This window comes from Hoplias malabaricus, chromosome 5 (genome assembly GCF_029633855.1).
Source record: "Hoplias malabaricus isolate fHopMal1 chromosome 5, fHopMal1.hap1, whole genome shotgun sequence".
NCBI lineage: Eukaryota > Metazoa > Chordata > Actinopteri > Characiformes > Erythrinidae > Hoplias > Hoplias malabaricus.
The window spans coordinates 10,332,393-10,350,191 of record NC_089804.1 but is presented as its reverse complement, the minus strand read 5'-3'; the positions used below and the strand labels follow the sequence as shown (position 1 = coordinate 10,350,191).

Genomic DNA, 17,799 nt, shown 5'->3' with positions numbered 1-17,799 from the left:
AATGAATGAATAATATAGACAACAAATTACTGATGATTCAATGTGAAAATAAAAGTGAACTAATATTTTGTATTGTAATTGGGTTTCTTTAAGTAATTGTGATAGTCGCACTGCTGTTTCATTCACAATCAATATATTATATGCACCTCAACAAAGATGTGGTGCATTTGAAGTTAAGAATTCAGAGGAAGCAAATGTGTGTGTCTGTGTGTGTGTGTGTGTGTTTCAAAGATAGAGATACAGGAGAGCTGCTAGAAAGAATGAGCGCAACCTCCATTTCATAAATATTCATTCGTTTGTCTGGGGAAGGACTAGTGACCTGCTCTGAGTCTCTGTGGATGCAGAGAGGCTGCAGGAAATGATCAAGGAAAGGACAGCAACCCCTAATTTCCCACCCTGGGACTGGCTCCACAAACAAGGCTTGATGCTTCTACCTTCTGTTTACTAAATACCATAACTAATTGGGACACGTTAACCTTTAGACACGACATTATCAACACAACCCAGTAAACCCCAGCTACCCCCACCCCCACAATCCCACCTTTTATGGCACCGCCCACTGAAATTAAACCACAAATGACCCCTCCACCCTCTCCCCTCCTGTCTCCCTCTTGAGGTTTATGGGGGTGGCAAGCTTGCCTTTCAAACCCCAGCCCCCTCAGCGCAGTCTCTGCGTCTGTTCCCCCACAAAGCCTCCTCCGCTACACACCACCCCAATAGGTGCAGCATTACTGAGACAGCAGGGTAGGTGAAACACATGCTTTTAGTTTTAGCAACATCAGTAGATAACAAAAATTGTGTTGTTTTACTGCTCTGTATTGAAGAAACTATATGGCCAAATGTTTGTGGACACACTTCAACTCACCCTAAAGGTTTTGGATGGTGTTGATCATTGGTAATTGTTTATTGTACGACATACAACATAATGTGAATTGGTTTAACCCTTCCATGGCAGTGAAAACACTCCACCCCATCAACCCACCCACCAACCCACACAAGTGCACAAGGGGCTGTGAGTGCACACACACACACACACACACACACACACCTGGAGCAGCAGGCAGCCATTCCCAGTGCCTGGGGAGCAGTTGGGAGTTAGGTGCCTTGCTCAAGGGCAGCTCAGCCATGGATTGAGGGAGGAGTACAGCTCAGTTTATTAACCCCCCTCTGCCCCCAATTTTCTTGGTCGTGGGGACCAAACCACTGACCTCCCAGTCTAAAGGCCACTTCTTTAAGCATTAGGCCACAGCTGCCCCCATGCATTTCTGTTTTCCAAATGAGTGAAGAGTAAAGTAGCATGATTCATTTTGGAAATAAATGGTAGAACATTTGGCTTTCTGGAAACCTACTTTACTTCTGGCAAACATTTAATAATTTTATAAGGCAACCATCTGTGTACTTTTTAACAACATATTAGTCAGATGTACGGTGTGAATATACACAATATTTGCACACTGTATGATATTTATTTATTTATTTTCCTCTGGAATTTGTATTTTTACTAATTTCATGCTCTGACTGGCTCATTTCATAAAAATGTCTTTTTTCCCATTACAGATTAATGTTCCTTAAACAAAACATAATAAACTAACATTAAAATGTAGGCAATTATGTTCCTATACACAGTAAACTACATTGGCAGGTGGCAGAAAGGAATGATGATAGATTAGTGGATATTAGCCGTCTGTTGTGGAAGACAATCTCAGAGGAAAAGGCAATCTCAATGGCCATGTTGTCCGCACTCACAAAAGTTAACACATTTGTTTTCTTCTAAACACACGCAGAGACTCAAACACTACAAGACCCAATTTAGACCAGACATAAACCTCCTGCTATTAATCATTCTCTTGTGGTCACTGAATTCAATCATGTACAACTTTTACACTCGCCCTTTTCAAACATAACTCTGCAACTCAGGCATCAATCAGAACTTATTTCTTCACCGTATTAAAGTTTTCACTAAAATATTTAAGGTAAGGTTGGCTAGGTTCTTCATTACTGTGATCTCTGGTGATGCCAAAGCAGCTCAAGGTCCTCACTCAAACCCATCATTCAGTGTTCGCCAATTCAGATGCCTAACAAAGTCAAAAACAATCAGAGCCACCACTTAATAATGAGTGAATTCAGCTATTTTAAGGGGCATCCATTGTGGACCCAGACCTTCAATAGTGCACAGCGTGTTCTCAAGGTCAATATTCTCAATGACATTTATGGGCTAGAGGGGTATAAAGCCCCCAGCATTGAGCTGTGGAGCGGTGGAACGGCACTCTCATCTGAGATGACACACCATCCAATACTTTTGGGATGATTTGGAGTTTGTGTTGCAAAACTAATTACACAACATCACTTCCTGCCTTGACATCTTTACAGAAATGGACCATCATTTAGACAAATGCTTTCCCAGGACAGTCAGCTAAGGGAAAACTTCTCATTAATACCCTTAGTTTAAGAAGGCAGGAGTCCGCAAACAAAAAAAAAAATCCAAAACACAATACAATGAATCCTCTTTATGGATAATGCGATTAACAAAACAACTGCAAACCATTTCACATGCCTCGCTGGTGCAATAACAATCTACGCAGGCCATTAACAGCACAGAGAGAATTTTTAATCAATAAAACCTCATTATCAGGGGGTAGACAGGATACTGTTAACCATCCTTTTCTGTTGACAAAGAAACACCAAAATTCAATTATGCCAATGAGACCGAGAGAAAGAGGAAGAAAAAGAAAAAGAGGAAGAGAGAGTGAGCCTTTATAATCTTTATAACCAAGATTCTGTTGTTGAACATCAGTCATCCAACATTTCTACTCATCACGACATTTCTACTCATCACGACCTCATTGGTGCAGAAACAGCCCTGACTCTTCTGGGAAAGCTATATGTGTAGAATAAGTTCTGTGGGGATTTGATGGTGTTTAGCCTGAAGAACCACTCCTACTCATCCCAAATCTACTGGATGGCATTCCATCACTCCAGAAAACACAATCCGACTGCTCCACAGCCCACATTTTGGGGTACTACACACCACTTTTTATTTTATTTATTTATTTTTTAATTTACTTGAGCAGAGCTGGCAGAAGTAAAAGTAAGGATCTCATTCTACTTCACTTCCCTAATCATCTCAAAACGGCCTCAGAGGAGGTCAGGGAAGAAAATTCTGGAAAGGATTATTACATTCTGGACCTCTGTATGTGAGTAGGGTGACCTCAGAATTTAAAACACACTACGAAAAAAACAAGGTACTAACGTTTGCTGGACATCTACTAGAATTGATGCTTTATAGACAAACAATAACTTCTCAAAGCATAAAAATAATGAGTGCTGTCCCTTCTATGGGGGGCAATCTGACAATGTGCTACTGTTAATGTGTTTTGCTACATCTCAAACGCTCTTCATGAGTACTGTCAGAACTTCAATAACGGTATCTGCTGCATAAATCATAAACCACTGAAGACCAATTACAGTTTGTAAACAAGGATCGGTGTATAAGAACACAACAATTGGCTGAATATGTGTTATGATATTTAAAAAAGCACAGAGACTTATTTATCATTCCACCTGCGCACTCTTCAGAAAGTGCCATCACAGAGTAACTAAAGCTTCACTAAAGGTTCAACAGCTGCATTTGATTCAATAAATAAATAAAGTTATAAAGGCTGTACATGTATGTGTATATCTGTGTGAATAAAATAAAAATCATCCAGGCACGTCAGTGTGAGGGGTTCTCAGTGAAATTGTGTATTATACACAAAAAGAGAATGTGGATGTTGTTAGCTAACCTCATATGAAAGCTTCATTTCACACGACAACAGGATGCTTCTTTGGCCTCTTAAGACAATTGAGAATCATGAAAAAGTTATGTGATGATTGCTGTGATTAAAAATAGCAGTGCTGAATGAATTGCATAAGACGCACAACAACAACAAAAAGCATATGTGAATAATAGAAAACAGTGTAAAATATTACAGAATATTATAAGGAAACAATTAAAGTTTAACTGGGAATGAATAAAATATGTTGCTTTAACAGTATCACAAGAGGAAGCGCTGTTACACTGAGGATCAGCAGGGTTTTTAATAGGTCATGAGCACAGCCGTGCAGATATTCAGAGACAGCATGATTTTGTGTGTGATGCACCTTCACATATTAACAGTAATAAGTGACAAAATATTAGAAATTTATTTGGCTCTGCCCACACATATAGTTCCCCCTCCGTCCTGTTGCCAAGCAAAAATCAAACATTTTTTCTGCTCACTTGTGTGCTACTATGATACTTTGACTTCTGTACATTATTCTATGTGTATTTAGCCCTGTCTGAAAGGCCAAGAAAGATGCTGCTGGTGTAGAGCTCCACTTTAAACCTCCTTGTCATGACAAAGTGCTAAATGAAAGGTTAACAAGACACTCCTTTAAAGCAGAGTGATGCATGTAGAATTAAAACTGCTCCCACTGCTGTTATACTCTGTATCACTGCCCCTGCAATGTCTCTTATCCAGACAATTTACTTGGTGGGAACTAACGCCTGTAAAACAAGCATTGACAAGTGATTAATACCTAATTAAACAATTTCATTAAATCCCTTACTTCATTTAAAAAAAAACAACTGTTAGCTGGATCTTCGTCTTTGTCGTGTGTAAAGGAAACATCTATATGTCTAGGAAGACTCTTCAGGAAAGCTGCTGACAGCTTCATACTGGCTTTGAAATGTCTGCCTAAGTGTGTGGAAGCAATGAGATGAAAAACAGGTGTCCCCTACGGGGGTGAAAGGGCAAAGTGCAAGAGGTTTGTGTGTGTGTGTGCACGTGTGTTTATCTTTTTTCACTTCTGACCCTTCCGAGTTTGCCCTCTCCTCCAGAATTAGTGATGATTTACATGTTTCAAAACAAGTGTATAACAGCTCTCTGCTAGAACAGATTTCCTGGAAAAGGAATAAGGGATAAAAGGAAAGTGGAAGCAGTGAACCATTAGCCAAACACCCATTAACAGTTCTAACACTCCTGTCTCATTTATCAACCACTTTGTTCTCAACCATCCTTTTTTTCCACTATTAATATCAATTTTCAGAACTCACTGCAAACTATGGATATGATTGGTATAATACAGATGTTGAAATGAATTCCCTTAATTGAGGACCTTCAGTAAACATAAAGCTGTAGGCTATAAGCTCTAGCTACTCAAATACTCTGCTGCTCCACAGGTAGAAATAAAAAGCTCATATCATCAGACATATGTAGATGTTAAACAATTCCATGATGTAATTCAGCTACAAGAGCATTGGTGAGGTGTGGTACTGTTGTTGGGAGCTTAGTTTTAAATGACTTCATTCATTTCCACCACACTACAACTAAACTGAGTGATTTGTACCTCTTTAGCAAACACTTGGCGTTGGGCATGGTGATTTTGGGTCAATGTACAGGTGCTAGTGGGTTTTCTATAAGGTTAATACAGGCTGTTAGGGCACAGTTGAACACTTGTTTACCTTTGTACATGTTCACTTCATCATACACATTGATATATGTTCAGCAGTAATTACTGCTTTTTAAGTACTTACAATACCACATGTTGGTAGGTGGACTGGCTACTCCGAAGTGTCCATTTGTATGAGTGTGTGTCGCCCTGCAAAGCACTGGTGCCCCCTCCAGAGACTCCGGACCCACAGTGACCGAACTGGATAAGCGGTTACACGCGATGAATGAATAAACAGGACAGGTCTCGAGAACTGGGCCACAGATCAAACCGAAAGTGAAGTTCTCTGTGCATCACTTAGAAGAATGCCCTAAAAGCCATAAAAGTGAGAGCTGTTCATACACGCGCCTCATGAGTCATCTCTCCATGGGTACAAGGATGGCGTCATTCCTTCTGCCACCAAGGAGCGTCAGAGATAAATAAGGACTTTCTTTTATCACTCTGTCAGCCTACACTTATCTATAGTGAAAGTCTATCATAGACTGACACTAGCTAGGCCAGCTGTGCGCTTTTAACAGTGAGCTAAATAAGTGCGAACTGAGAAGCACACAACATCAAAGCAAAGAAGTCTGCTCTACCCCCGAGGCGTCTTAAATGACGGCAAGGGGGAATCATCCTGTCATGGGTCTGACAGGAGAGGAGGTCTGAACAGGGAGTATATGTGTGTATCCATTTACATAAAATACATCTGCAAACACCTGGCTGTAAATTTAATATAAACAACAGATAATAACACAAAAATATATACACATTCAACTCCAGATTTGGGGAATATTTGCTGTTTGAATTGTTGTTTTTTTCCCTTTAAATTGGCCATTATACATTCATTCATTGTTTGTAACCGCTTATCCAGTTCAGGGTCGCAGTGGGTCCAGAGCCTACCTGGAATCATTGGGTGCAAGGCGGGAACACACCCTGGAGGGGGCGCCAGTCCTTCACAGGGCAACACACACATTCACTCAAACACTCACTCCCATGGACACTTTTGAGTCGCCAATCCACCTACCAACGTGTGTTTTTGGACTGTGGGAGGAAACCGGAGCACCCGGAGGAAACCCATGCGGACACAGGGAGAACAAACCAACAGTCACCCGGAGCGGGAATAGAACCCACAACCTCCAGGACCCTGGAGCTGTGTGACTGCGACACTCCCTGCTGCATAATGCTTTTCATTAGTGTATATGCAGTACACGTAAATATTATTCTGTCAAATGTATGCTATTTTGTAGAAGTAGAAAGTTGCTCAAGGACAGATACATCTATAGTGACACACAACTTCCTCCAAAGTATTGCAAAAAAAAAAAAGTACAATTATTAGTCACTTTACAATGTACAACAAAATGTGTCTTCCGCATTAAACCCAATTTGGCCTTGCTCAAATTTACCTCTGCTATGGAGGGGGACAGGACACCCAATTTTCCTCCCCGTCGTGGAGATCAAACCAGTGACCGTCCGGTTCTAAGCGCTCTTCTATAACCATTCAGCCACTGCAGCCTAATAACTTTAGACTATCACAGGAAAAATATGACAAAAGCCATAGAAACACCAGAAGCTCAGTCAAGCCAGAGTATCAGAGATAAATGCAACAATGTATTTTCTCCTTTATCCAGACAAGGGGAACATACAATTAGCTCACAAAGTTCACCTAAATAGTAAGTGCAATAAAATTCATTCATTGTCTGTAACTGCTAATCCAATTCATGGTCGCGATGGGTCCGAAGCCTACACGGAATCACTGGGCGCAAGGCGGGAACACACCCTGGAGGGGGCGCCAGTCCTTCACACTCACACATTCACACCTATGGGCACTTTTGAGTCGCCAGTCCACCTACAAACGTGTTTTTGGACCGTGGGAGGAAACCAGAGCACCCGGAGGAAACCCACGTGGACACTGAGAGAACACAACAAACTCCTCACAGCAGGACTTGAACCCACAACCTCCAGGTCCCAAATTAAAATACAAAGGCTGTACCTAAATTGTGTGGTGGATATGCTGAAGTGGTGTTTCTAATTAAGAACTGATCATCCAACGTCAGTACCTGAGCTGAGGTTCATTCTTGTGGCGAAATGCCATCGATTCCTAACACTCATATTTCCACATCTATTCTTCCCAGAAGAATAGGAACTCGTTCTGCAGAAAACTGGGATACCTACCTTTTAATGCTATTCATTGCAGAAGATGTGAAAATGTCCACACACATTTGGTCATATAGAGTATGTGTGACCACATGTCTTGTGTGGATATACTGCATGACATTCCTTGGCCTGAGGTGACTGGTGTCATCGGCTCTTAATGGCTATGTCATTGAGAATTCAGAGAGGCAGCAGAGCTGCAGGTATCATGGGACGTAAGTGGTGAAGAAAGATGCGCCACCTCACACCAGATCAGTGACAGAACAGATCAACAATGCAATTACAGCTACTTTGCAGGGGAAAAAGGAGCCAGCACTCTTCAGACAACTGTTTTCCACATGTGCTGCAAGGTTTATATAGTGGTAATCCTACATTACTGCTCTGTGTTGACACTAGATTATGCTTTTAGCTTTGTGTCCATCTGTGTAATATGAGGGAATTTTAACACATTAATATTTAACTAGTCGATTTCAGCAAACCCACTGTGCAGTGAGTAGAGCTTGATAGATACACACTCCTAAGCCTCTTTGATGAGAGCAAGGACAGAATTATTAGGCTATTTTTAGCTAGAGGCTATAGATCAATTAAGTGCTGGAGAGGACACTGAGTGGGGGTCATAACCTCTGTTCTCACCATGGACTCGATTCCAATAAGCTTTTCCCATGGAATCAATGAACTGTTGGTGAGCTGAATAAACACACAGCAAATTTTAAAAGTTTACTGTTGAGCAGTGTTGATTCTAGACTCAAACCTGGTGTTACATATGCGCCATTCATTTAAGGCAGTAGCTACAAACGTATCTGTATCCTTGGTTTTATAAGATTATGTTAATTTGCTATTAATAATCCAGTGTTGCCTCATTTAAGTACTCAACGTGAAACATGTAATACAAATATTGGGAACATCCCGAAACGACAAAGAATCCACTGTTGCAGCGGTTAATGACTGTATATTTGTTATTCATCTTCCAAGAACTGATGTTCACTATCTGATTTCCTCTTTGACCGGCAAGCAAAATATCCACCCAGTATTGCATGCAGTATTTCAAAATGACCCACCACCTCCTCAATACATCGTCGTAAGCAGGGTTTCCTAATATTTGAACATGAAAATCTCGCTTTATAAACTACTACAAGTCCCAGGGTCGCGGCCCAACATTTCACATAATCATCATTTAATTTTAATTAGTGCAGACTTCTTTACACTTGTATAAACTCACTGGCACTTTTTGACTTAGCTAATTATTTAGTTTATTTGGCCTAATACATTCCCCTCACACAAAATACGTTTAGACATAAGCCAAAGACCCCATTGTTGTCTCTAGGGTTTTACAATTAACAGCCTCTTCTTATGCTCTAAAGTCGTAAAGTACTTAATGGGTAAGAGTTAAATTCGTGGACCTTATTAAGTGTAACTTGGCAAAACTGAAAAAAACAAAACAAAACAAAAAAGCAACAACGCAGAAATGGAAATTCACTCGAGAAGTAACTGAAGATTCCAGTGAATTTAGACTAATGGCCTTATGTCAGTAAGTTTAGACGCAGCCTGGTGACACACTGACAGGCTGAAATTGTACCTGTGTGAATACTGAATATATAATATATAAAATATTTAAATAATAATAAAATAATAATACAAAATATATAAAAATACTGAGTACCTGTGTGAATACTGAAGCAGGGGAACTACTTAATTTAACAGAACAATTTTATAGTACATTATCTATAAATGCGTGGGAATGAGATATTTAATGCGTGGGAACGAATTAATAAATTGTCCACCGCAGATATTTAAATATCGCGTGGCCACGCCTTATAATCTCGTTCCCAAGCCGTAGACTAGAAGACTAGACCGTTAGACTAGAATTGCTTAAAAAAACACTTGGAAACACCATATAATAAAAGTAATGCGGTAGTTTAGCTAAAGAAGCTTTAATATTCTGACTGAACCTGGCCAACCGCTCGATACCGAGGCATTTTATACTATTTACAGTATTCACAAATTAGCTGCGACCTACAGACACTACTTAGTGCGCTACTCGGTGTATTATTGTTGACCCAGTGGTCGGAGCTGGTTCGCTGCTCCGAGAGCCCCGTTGACTTTCGTGGTCAATGAACGTGCGACAATAGTGAGACAACGTTTAATTAAAAACAAACTGTTGTTCTCTTCACCGACACGTGTTTCAGACTCACCAGTTGGAAAGTGCAGAGGAATATCAAGGTGCAGCGACCACTGCAGCAGCCCATTTTACCCAGAAACACACACCAAAACAGTGTCTCGGGCGAGGGTCGGGCGGAGGTGGACTGGAGCGGTGCGAGTCACGGAGAAGTCCTGAACACAGACGGACAAATAACGGACAGCAGCATCAGTCCCTGGCCCCGAGAGAGTCCGTCCGCTCTGAGAAACACTGTCCCATCACTTTCCTCGAATCCCTATCTCTAAAAGTGCTCGGAGAATTGCGGGGTACCGGCGACGATCTTCCGACCCCGAGAAGTTCCGAGACCGTGGAGCCCGCCGAGGCTCAAAGACAAGAAACAAGAAGGGAGAGAGGGAGGGAGAGAAGGGGGAGTCAGAGTGGCAGATGAAGGGGGAGAGGGAGGAGGAGTGGGGGGCTATGGAAATTGCCCTGTGCCTTGTTCTCTATTTGCTTAACGTTAGCAGGTTTTGTTCGCTTATAAGCGCTGGGAAATGTTGTCCTCAAAGACACGTCTGCGACTAGTTCGGAAATAAGCTGCCTACTTGAAAGAGTATACAATATAAAAACACAGAGGTAAATATACACGATAAATTACACTATGAATATAACACGTTCCGAGACCTATTTGTTCCTCTGTAATTGTTGCAAAACTCCAGGGCTGTAAGACCAGGGACAGGACAGGGTTTTAGCGCCATCTTGTGGCTACAATATAACGGTGTTCGAAACTCCCGTCTTTTCGGGTTTAGGTCCAAAACTCTTAAACCACACAGTAAATTATGATAGTGGGGAATTGTCCACCAATTACTTATTATCTCATTGTTATAACAGATACTTAATAATGAGATCCAACCCTGTGTGAGTATCTGTCAACCTGTGAAGGACTGGCGCCCCCTCCAGGGTGTTTTCCTGCCTTGCACCCTATGATTCCCGGTACCCACCGTGACCCTGAACAGACAAGCGCTTACAGCCAACGACAATTTACAGACAACAGACAATTTCCATATCATTAGCATAATGCTATGCTAAAGAAGCTAGGGCTGCTATAAAGTGAAGAAAAGAGGCTTATATTCTTTCCAAACTTCACAACGTGTACAACCTGAAATTAACAGGCACAGTAAGCATTTGTGAGTAAGTCTAGCAATGAATTTTGCAGAAAAGGGTTGAATATGAACTGGCTCTTTGTTTTTACATGGAGGAGCCTTTATTTTTAACCCTGCACTTCAATTAGTTAACTCATTTTAGAGGGCATTGTTTGGAATCAGGGAAATTTTATAATGTACGTATCGTTACTGTCCATAGAAAAACATGTATCTCCAAAATAGTAACTATATAGGAGCAGGAAAAATCTTAACTTCCACTTAAAGTCAATGTAAAAGGATCTTATTCCACATCGTTTTGGAGCATTTCTATTGGTCAGTTCCTCATGATATTTTCACACAGTATGAAGGACAGCTGCTGTGTTCAAATGAAGTATTAAAATAAATATCCACAAAAATTAAAACATGTTTTTTTTTGGAAAGTGACAAAATTAGGGCATGTACTCGTGTATTCAAATGTGGTATTAGTTTCTTGTACAAAATAAACTTATAAATACAATATAATTTATTATTAAAGTTTTTATATAGTTTAAATTGTGAGTTGGGGCGACACGGTGGTGCAGCAGGTAGTGTCGCAGTCACACAGCTCCTGGGGCCTGGAGGTTGTGGGTTTGATTCTCGCTCCGGGTGACTGTCTGTGAGGAGTTGGCGTGTTCTCCCCGTGTCCACGTGGGTTTCCTCCGGGTGCTCTGGTTTCCTCCCACAGTCCAAAAACACACGTTGGTAGGTGGATTGATGACTCAAAAGTGTCCGTAGGTGTGAGTGAATATGTGTGTGTTGCCCTGTGAAGGACTGGCGCCCCCTCCAGGGTGTATTCCCGACTTGCGCCCAATGATTCCAGGTAGGCTCTGGACCCACCGCGACCCTGAACTGGATAAGCACTTACAAATAATGTATGTATGTAAATTGTGAGTTTAGTGGTATTTTACGGCATAGGAAAAAGGGGGCCATCACAGATTCAGCCAATATTGTTTGATCCAGTGGCATTTTAAAGGAGGAGTGGGCAAAATTTCCTATTAGAGCTTTGCACAATCTCAGGTCAATATACAGTTTCTTGTCATGAAGTGTATCATCAAAAATCATTTTGGGCCCGTTGTTGACCTACTATGTTTCATGCATTTATTTCCAGAAATGGAAATTGGAAATGATCACCAAGCGGGCTGAAAGTGTCAATAATTCAGATTTCTTTGGAGGACAAGCAAAGACACCAGGTTTTTTATTTTTTTAAACTTTACTAAATGTGTTTTCTGTTGAATTGCGTTTTATATAAATGTTGCCAAACAGTCTTTTCCAGCTCCATGTGAAACCCTTAATATAAATAGATTAACTTTATATTCAACTGAATTCCTATCAGTTATCCACCATTTCAGACATCAATATTTAATTGCAATATTAAGATAAATAATTGATGAACGTCTGAAGCTATTGAAACAAAGGCAGCGTGACAGATCTTAGTTAATTGAGGATTTATGGACTGTATGCATTTTTTATTAAATTCTTTAAGATATATTCTCACTTTTTAATTCAGAGGGAAGACATCTATATCCTGGGGTCAAAGTCAAAGTTCTAAATCATACATCGTCTTGTTCAAGTACCAGTCACTTCCCATATCTCTCTCTCTCTGTCTCTCTCTCTCTCTCTCTCTCTCTGCCCATGCCATCCTTCCTTCTCCTTTCTCAAGGTAGCTCTCACAGATCTGTCTATGTTGATTAAAAAAAGTGCTTTAAAAGAGCCTCCTCCCTCCACGCCATCCTTCTCCACAAACAGCGTGATAAATCTTTAACAGGTGAAGCCTGTGCTTTTCGGGCACATTTCACTTCTGATTACATCACAGCACCTTCTCCCACACCACACACACCCTCTCTTAAAAGCCTCCTTTCTCTTCCCACACACTTTCTCTCTCTCTCTCACACACACACACATGCACACACACACAAATGTACACGTGCATGCTTGCACAGGCATACACAAACACACACACACACTACTAAAAATAGCTGAGTGATATTTTTGGATGAAGGAACTGCAGCTCCTGTGCGAACACTGCATTCTTTAATAAAACAGTCTTTATAGCATTTTCAGATCAATCGTGATGGTAAGCTTTTACAGGGACAGCTTTTTTTAGCTCATGAAAAGAATCACGATTTCCTGATCTGAAAGAAAACTTTGATTTTGGAAGTGAGTAGTTGGCAGTTCGGATGGTAATAGTCTGTTTTACTCTGTCGTGCTTGGCTTTCTATCACAGAAAATAGTGAGGATTTTATTCCACGGTGCGAAAATAATAATGTACACCCCTCCAACCTATTGTCCATGTTAATCTTAAGCTCACATGCAGCTGCTCCATAGGGACCCATTAAATATCATGCTTTCTTTGGAGAACACACAAGCTCTCTGTGCACAGATATATATATATAGTTGTATATACAATGTGTGCATCGCAGTGGGCACATCCTTGTATTTCAATATTGTATTTCCTTTTTTACATAATGCCATAAACTCCAGCTGCTTGTTAGATTATGAAACAAATTCACGGTGAATGGACAAATAGAAACGATAAATAATAACTTGGAATGAAATATTGCTCCATTAACTTCCATTTAAAAAAAAGCCACCACTTTTGGAGTACATTAGCATATTAATTTGGGGCTCTGGAGCTCCTACATCATGATTGTTTGTTTTGGTCTGGTGCAAGTGTATAAAGCTTTTCAAACTTTACTTACACTGGTAGAACTCCATCATTTTCAAGACCTCAGTATGTTTTATCATGGCCACTGTTGGCTGGATATTTTTCTTTATTAGTGAGCTGTGAGCAAATGTGCTACTATTAATATCAGCTACTACATACTACAGTTAGTTTATTTTGGCTAAAGCTTAGAACATTCTCTCCCTGCTTTATCTACACCTCCCTAACTCCCTGTCTCTCTAAACAACATGTCTCTATCACTTTGTCTCTCCCTGACTCCTCTGTCCCTGAACCTCTTCCATCTCTCTCTCTCTCTCTCTCTCTCTCTCTCTCACACACACACACACACACACACAAAACAAACATACATTTTCACATGTTCATGTACAGACTCTGTAAAAACATTTGCTTACTACACTAGAGTCTGACACCCTTCTTGCTCAATCCAGACACCATGGGGGATGTGTAGCATGAGGACATTTGAAGTGTGTGGAAATCAGGTCAGATTAAGTGCTGTTTCAAAAAAAAAGGGCCTAATGGAACTTTCCTAGAAGTCTAGTCTTCGCAGGCCACAGTTTCATATCATCGTCTGCTTCCTGCACTGAAGTGTGAGATTGGCCGCTCCAGCTAAGTCAGACACTGCTAAATAGAGCCTGAGGGACACAGCCCGGGAGTCCTTCAATACAAATGGCAGACACATCAGCTCTGATTCAGAGTGACAGGCCACTCGTTGCTATAGAGCACTGGGCCCGCACTGCATTATGAACGGGTGTTAAGAGCAAGTCTGTGGGCAAAGGAGCACAATAAGACACCAACAAAGGAGGAGTGCAAAACAGACACAAGCATTCAGCCTTCATAATGTCACACATACGCACACACACACACACACACAATGGTGTCTAGAAAACTGGCAAAACCTATTCAGACTTCCTCCAGGGCCTCACACATACACATATAGGTAAAAGGTTTCTAGTTTCATTTTAAATCATATGTAAACTGTTAGGTGATTTGAAAAAAAATGTATATGTCACTTCCTTAAGACAAATCAAAAGACTTAATCATCTACAGAAAATGTGTGTTAAAGAAGCTAGTTGGGAGTAAGGATTTTAATCACAGTTTAACCCCTAAAAACAGATTGCATGCAGTTAGTCTCTAGTTATCTAGTCTATAACTGTTGAGGGCGATGAGAGAGCTCACAATATTCCACTTCTTAACAACTCTATCCGCTGCGTGGCGCTACTTCAATTAATCCTCTGCGAGCGGCATATCTCCCCCTTGTTGTTTTTACCCACCCGTTTTCGAACTAGCCCCGCCTCCTGCGCTCTGATTGGTTGTCGTTGTCCGGTCACTGTGTACTGATTGGTTGAATTCATATTCTGTTTCTAGCGCCACTCGTAGCAGTTACAGCGAGTTTCTCATTGACTTTCTCTAAGAATTAATCGCTTCAGACCGAGTGGACTAAATCGCCATTATCTACCCTCACTCCTAAACTAAAAACATTTATTATTGACTCATGTGGAATTTTCAGTAGTATCAAGGCAAAAAAAAAAAAAAACATTTAGAAGCTTAAAGGATTCCCTCAGTTTAATAATTAATTCCTCTTTCATTAGTGAAAAATTTAATGACCTGCTCTGGGACAGCTTTTATGGCCCTCGAAGCACCAAGACAGATCATTTTCAAGCATTAAATATTTATGGTGTTTTCTTGTATATTTTCCCAAATTAGTAAAAAGAAATAAAATCGTATTCATTCAAATCTCATTCCCCTCTACTGACAGAAACATCACTGTTATTAACCAGAGAACATGAAATGTTATCTCATCAGTGTCAAAAGATATGAAACAATGATGAATTATTTGTGTATTCTACCAGTAGGTAGCCTCCATTGCAAATGCTGGTATGAAATTTGAATGCTAGCCAGAGGCTAATATTAGCCATGGTGCTGACTGTTTACCCAGCAAGCACATCAGCAGGCTATCTAGCCTTAGAGCCTTTGTAAACAGAAGGAGCCATTCTTCACATTCAGTGAAAAGATTGAATTGTTAAATTATTTATTTGAGGGGGAAAATGTTAAAGATTAATGTAATGTTAAATTGAGGGAAGTTTAAATCTACTTTATTATACATTCATCAGAGAGTCTAACAGTTTTAATCATGCTGCACCTCTATGAGGGTGGCACGGTGGCGCAGCAGGTATAGTGCCTCTGTCACACAGCTCCAGTGTCCTGGGGTTGTGGGATTGAGCCACGCTCCATGTGAATGTGAGGAGTTTGGATGTTCTCTCAGTGTCGGTGTGGGTTTCCTCTGGGTGCTCCAGTTTACTCCCACAGTCCAAAAACACACGTCGGTAGGTGGATTGACTACTCAAAAGTGTCCATAGGTGCGAGTGAATGATTGAGTGTGTGTCATCCTGCAAAGGACTGGCTCTGGACCCACTGCAACCCTGAACTGGTTAAGTGGTTACAGACAATGAATGAATGACTACACCTCTACACTTATGTAAACCATGCCTAAGGACACTGAGTTTTGTGCAGTTGCCTGGTTCAGGCATTTAATCCTATGCAATCTGAGGAGCAGAAATATTAACCACTCACCCATTCTTCACAGATAAATTAATAAATTCATTGTCTGTAACCACTTGTCCAGTTCAGGGTTGTGGTCTTCACAGATAAATCATTTAACCTTTTAATTTTGGGATCAACTGACTAGCTTCCATCAACACAACAAAGATAGCCCCATTGTTTCAAAACTTTAAAAGCTAATTTAACAATAACATTTAGTAGTCAAGTTTGGTGCTAATGAGGGGAGAGGGGGTGCTATGAGCAGATCAGCTACTCTGAGGCATAACAATAAAGCCAGTAACCAAAACTAAGCAAGTGAAAATTGCTGTGTGCTTGTGCCACTAGTGTCTTCTTAATTGAAAGTCCGCCTCAATGCTTTGCACAAAGAGGTGTTAATTGCCTCAACGTGCACACACTGAGTTTATGATATCCAGTTGCAATTGCTGAGACCATGGTCTCTGGATGAGACTGCCCCTCTGAAAAATCCCTTTTTGTTTATTTAATGATGAAAACTGTCCCAGTAGTAGCTGGTAAATCATAGTAAATAATATCCCCTTCTTTTAACATTACAGACTAGTGTTACATACCCAACTTAGACAGGAAACCCACATTAGACCCATAAGAGTATTACAGCAAGATTGGTATCACTGCAATCACAGATTAGCCAGTTTTGTATTTTCCATATTGAATTTTAAGGTTGACACGTAAAGGATCCATACCACTTAATATTAATTCTCTGTTTGCAGGATGTCTTTGGTGTTTGGATTTTGGAGCAGGAGTGTGTCTTCGTGTGGGATGGGAGGGCATTGCCCACCCAGAGAAGTCATCAACCCACTCAGAGGAGTGGGTATTTATGAGAGGAAGTGTTCTGCTTTAAAACGACATCGCTCCAAAGATGGTCTGATACCCTCAAAAGCAGACGTTCAGTGTTTCTTACTTTATAAACCTAAGGAACAAAGTCTGTGAACCTGGTGTGGTGCTTTCAAGCTTCAGGTGAGTGATGGAGGGTGGATGGAAATAGAAGTGCGGACTAACTGCATACTCATAGCACAGTACTGAATAAGTATAGATCTAAACCACATTCCTGAGTTTAGAGCATTAATCAATGTACATTTATAATAACAAATGAACGAGTAATTAAATCTAAGGGGTGAGTTTTAGCGGATTAATCGATGACCGGATGGGTTTTTAATCGAACAGCCCTAATGCCTCCTTATGAGGATCAGCTATTAGCCAATAGTGTCTCAGAGGCCGGACACTATCGGCCAATCCGAGCCTTGGGGGCGTGGCGTTCCGTAATACGGGTGGAGGAAAGGCACCGCTTCTCGGTCCTCGGTCTGACTGTGGCGTTAACAGGAGTCGTGTTCCTCCCGTGTTCGCGTGGAGCTCCGTGAGCAGCGACCGAGCAGCGGAGCAACAGCACGAAGCAGAGACACCCCTATCCACGGCGGAGAGCTCACACAGCGGTATGAAGTGAGGAGGATGAAGGATGTCCAGGAGCTCAGGGAATGAAGTGGCGCCTCCGTAGAAGCGCAGAGCCGGAGCCGAGCAGCCGGAGGAGGGGGCTGCTGCGGGGGGCGTGAGGACCACGGTGAGGGGCTTGATTCTTTTATTCATCAGAACGGGACAAGTGTCTGAAAATGGCTCTAAACTTTAGAAAG

General features: G+C 41.1%; 2 protein-coding genes across 4 annotated transcripts in view; one reads left to right on the top strand and one right to left on the bottom strand.

Annotated features, from left to right (window-relative positions):
- The window catches only part of nkain4 (sodium/potassium transporting ATPase interacting 4), a 72,246-nt gene extending 62,133 nt beyond the window's left edge, over positions 1-10,113 (bottom strand). For all 3 annotated transcript variants that reach the window (XM_066670946.1, XM_066670947.1, XM_066670948.1), the window contains exon 1: positions 9,795-10,113. In XM_066670946.1, the coding sequence (XP_066527043.1) occupies positions 9,795-9,848 (54 nt within the window). In that variant the 5' untranslated portion in view covers positions 9,849-10,113. The remainder of the gene's footprint in view (positions 1-9,794) is intronic.
- A 7,378-nt stretch (positions 10,114-17,491) lies between these two features.
- The window catches only part of LOC136696925 (phosphoprotein associated with glycosphingolipid-enriched microdomains 1), a 66,025-nt gene continuing 65,717 nt past the window's right edge, over positions 17,492-17,799 (top strand). The window contains exon 1 of the mRNA XM_066671708.1: positions 17,492-17,729. The gene's annotated coding sequence lies outside the window, so the exon portion shown is untranslated. The remainder of the gene's footprint in view (positions 17,730-17,799) is intronic.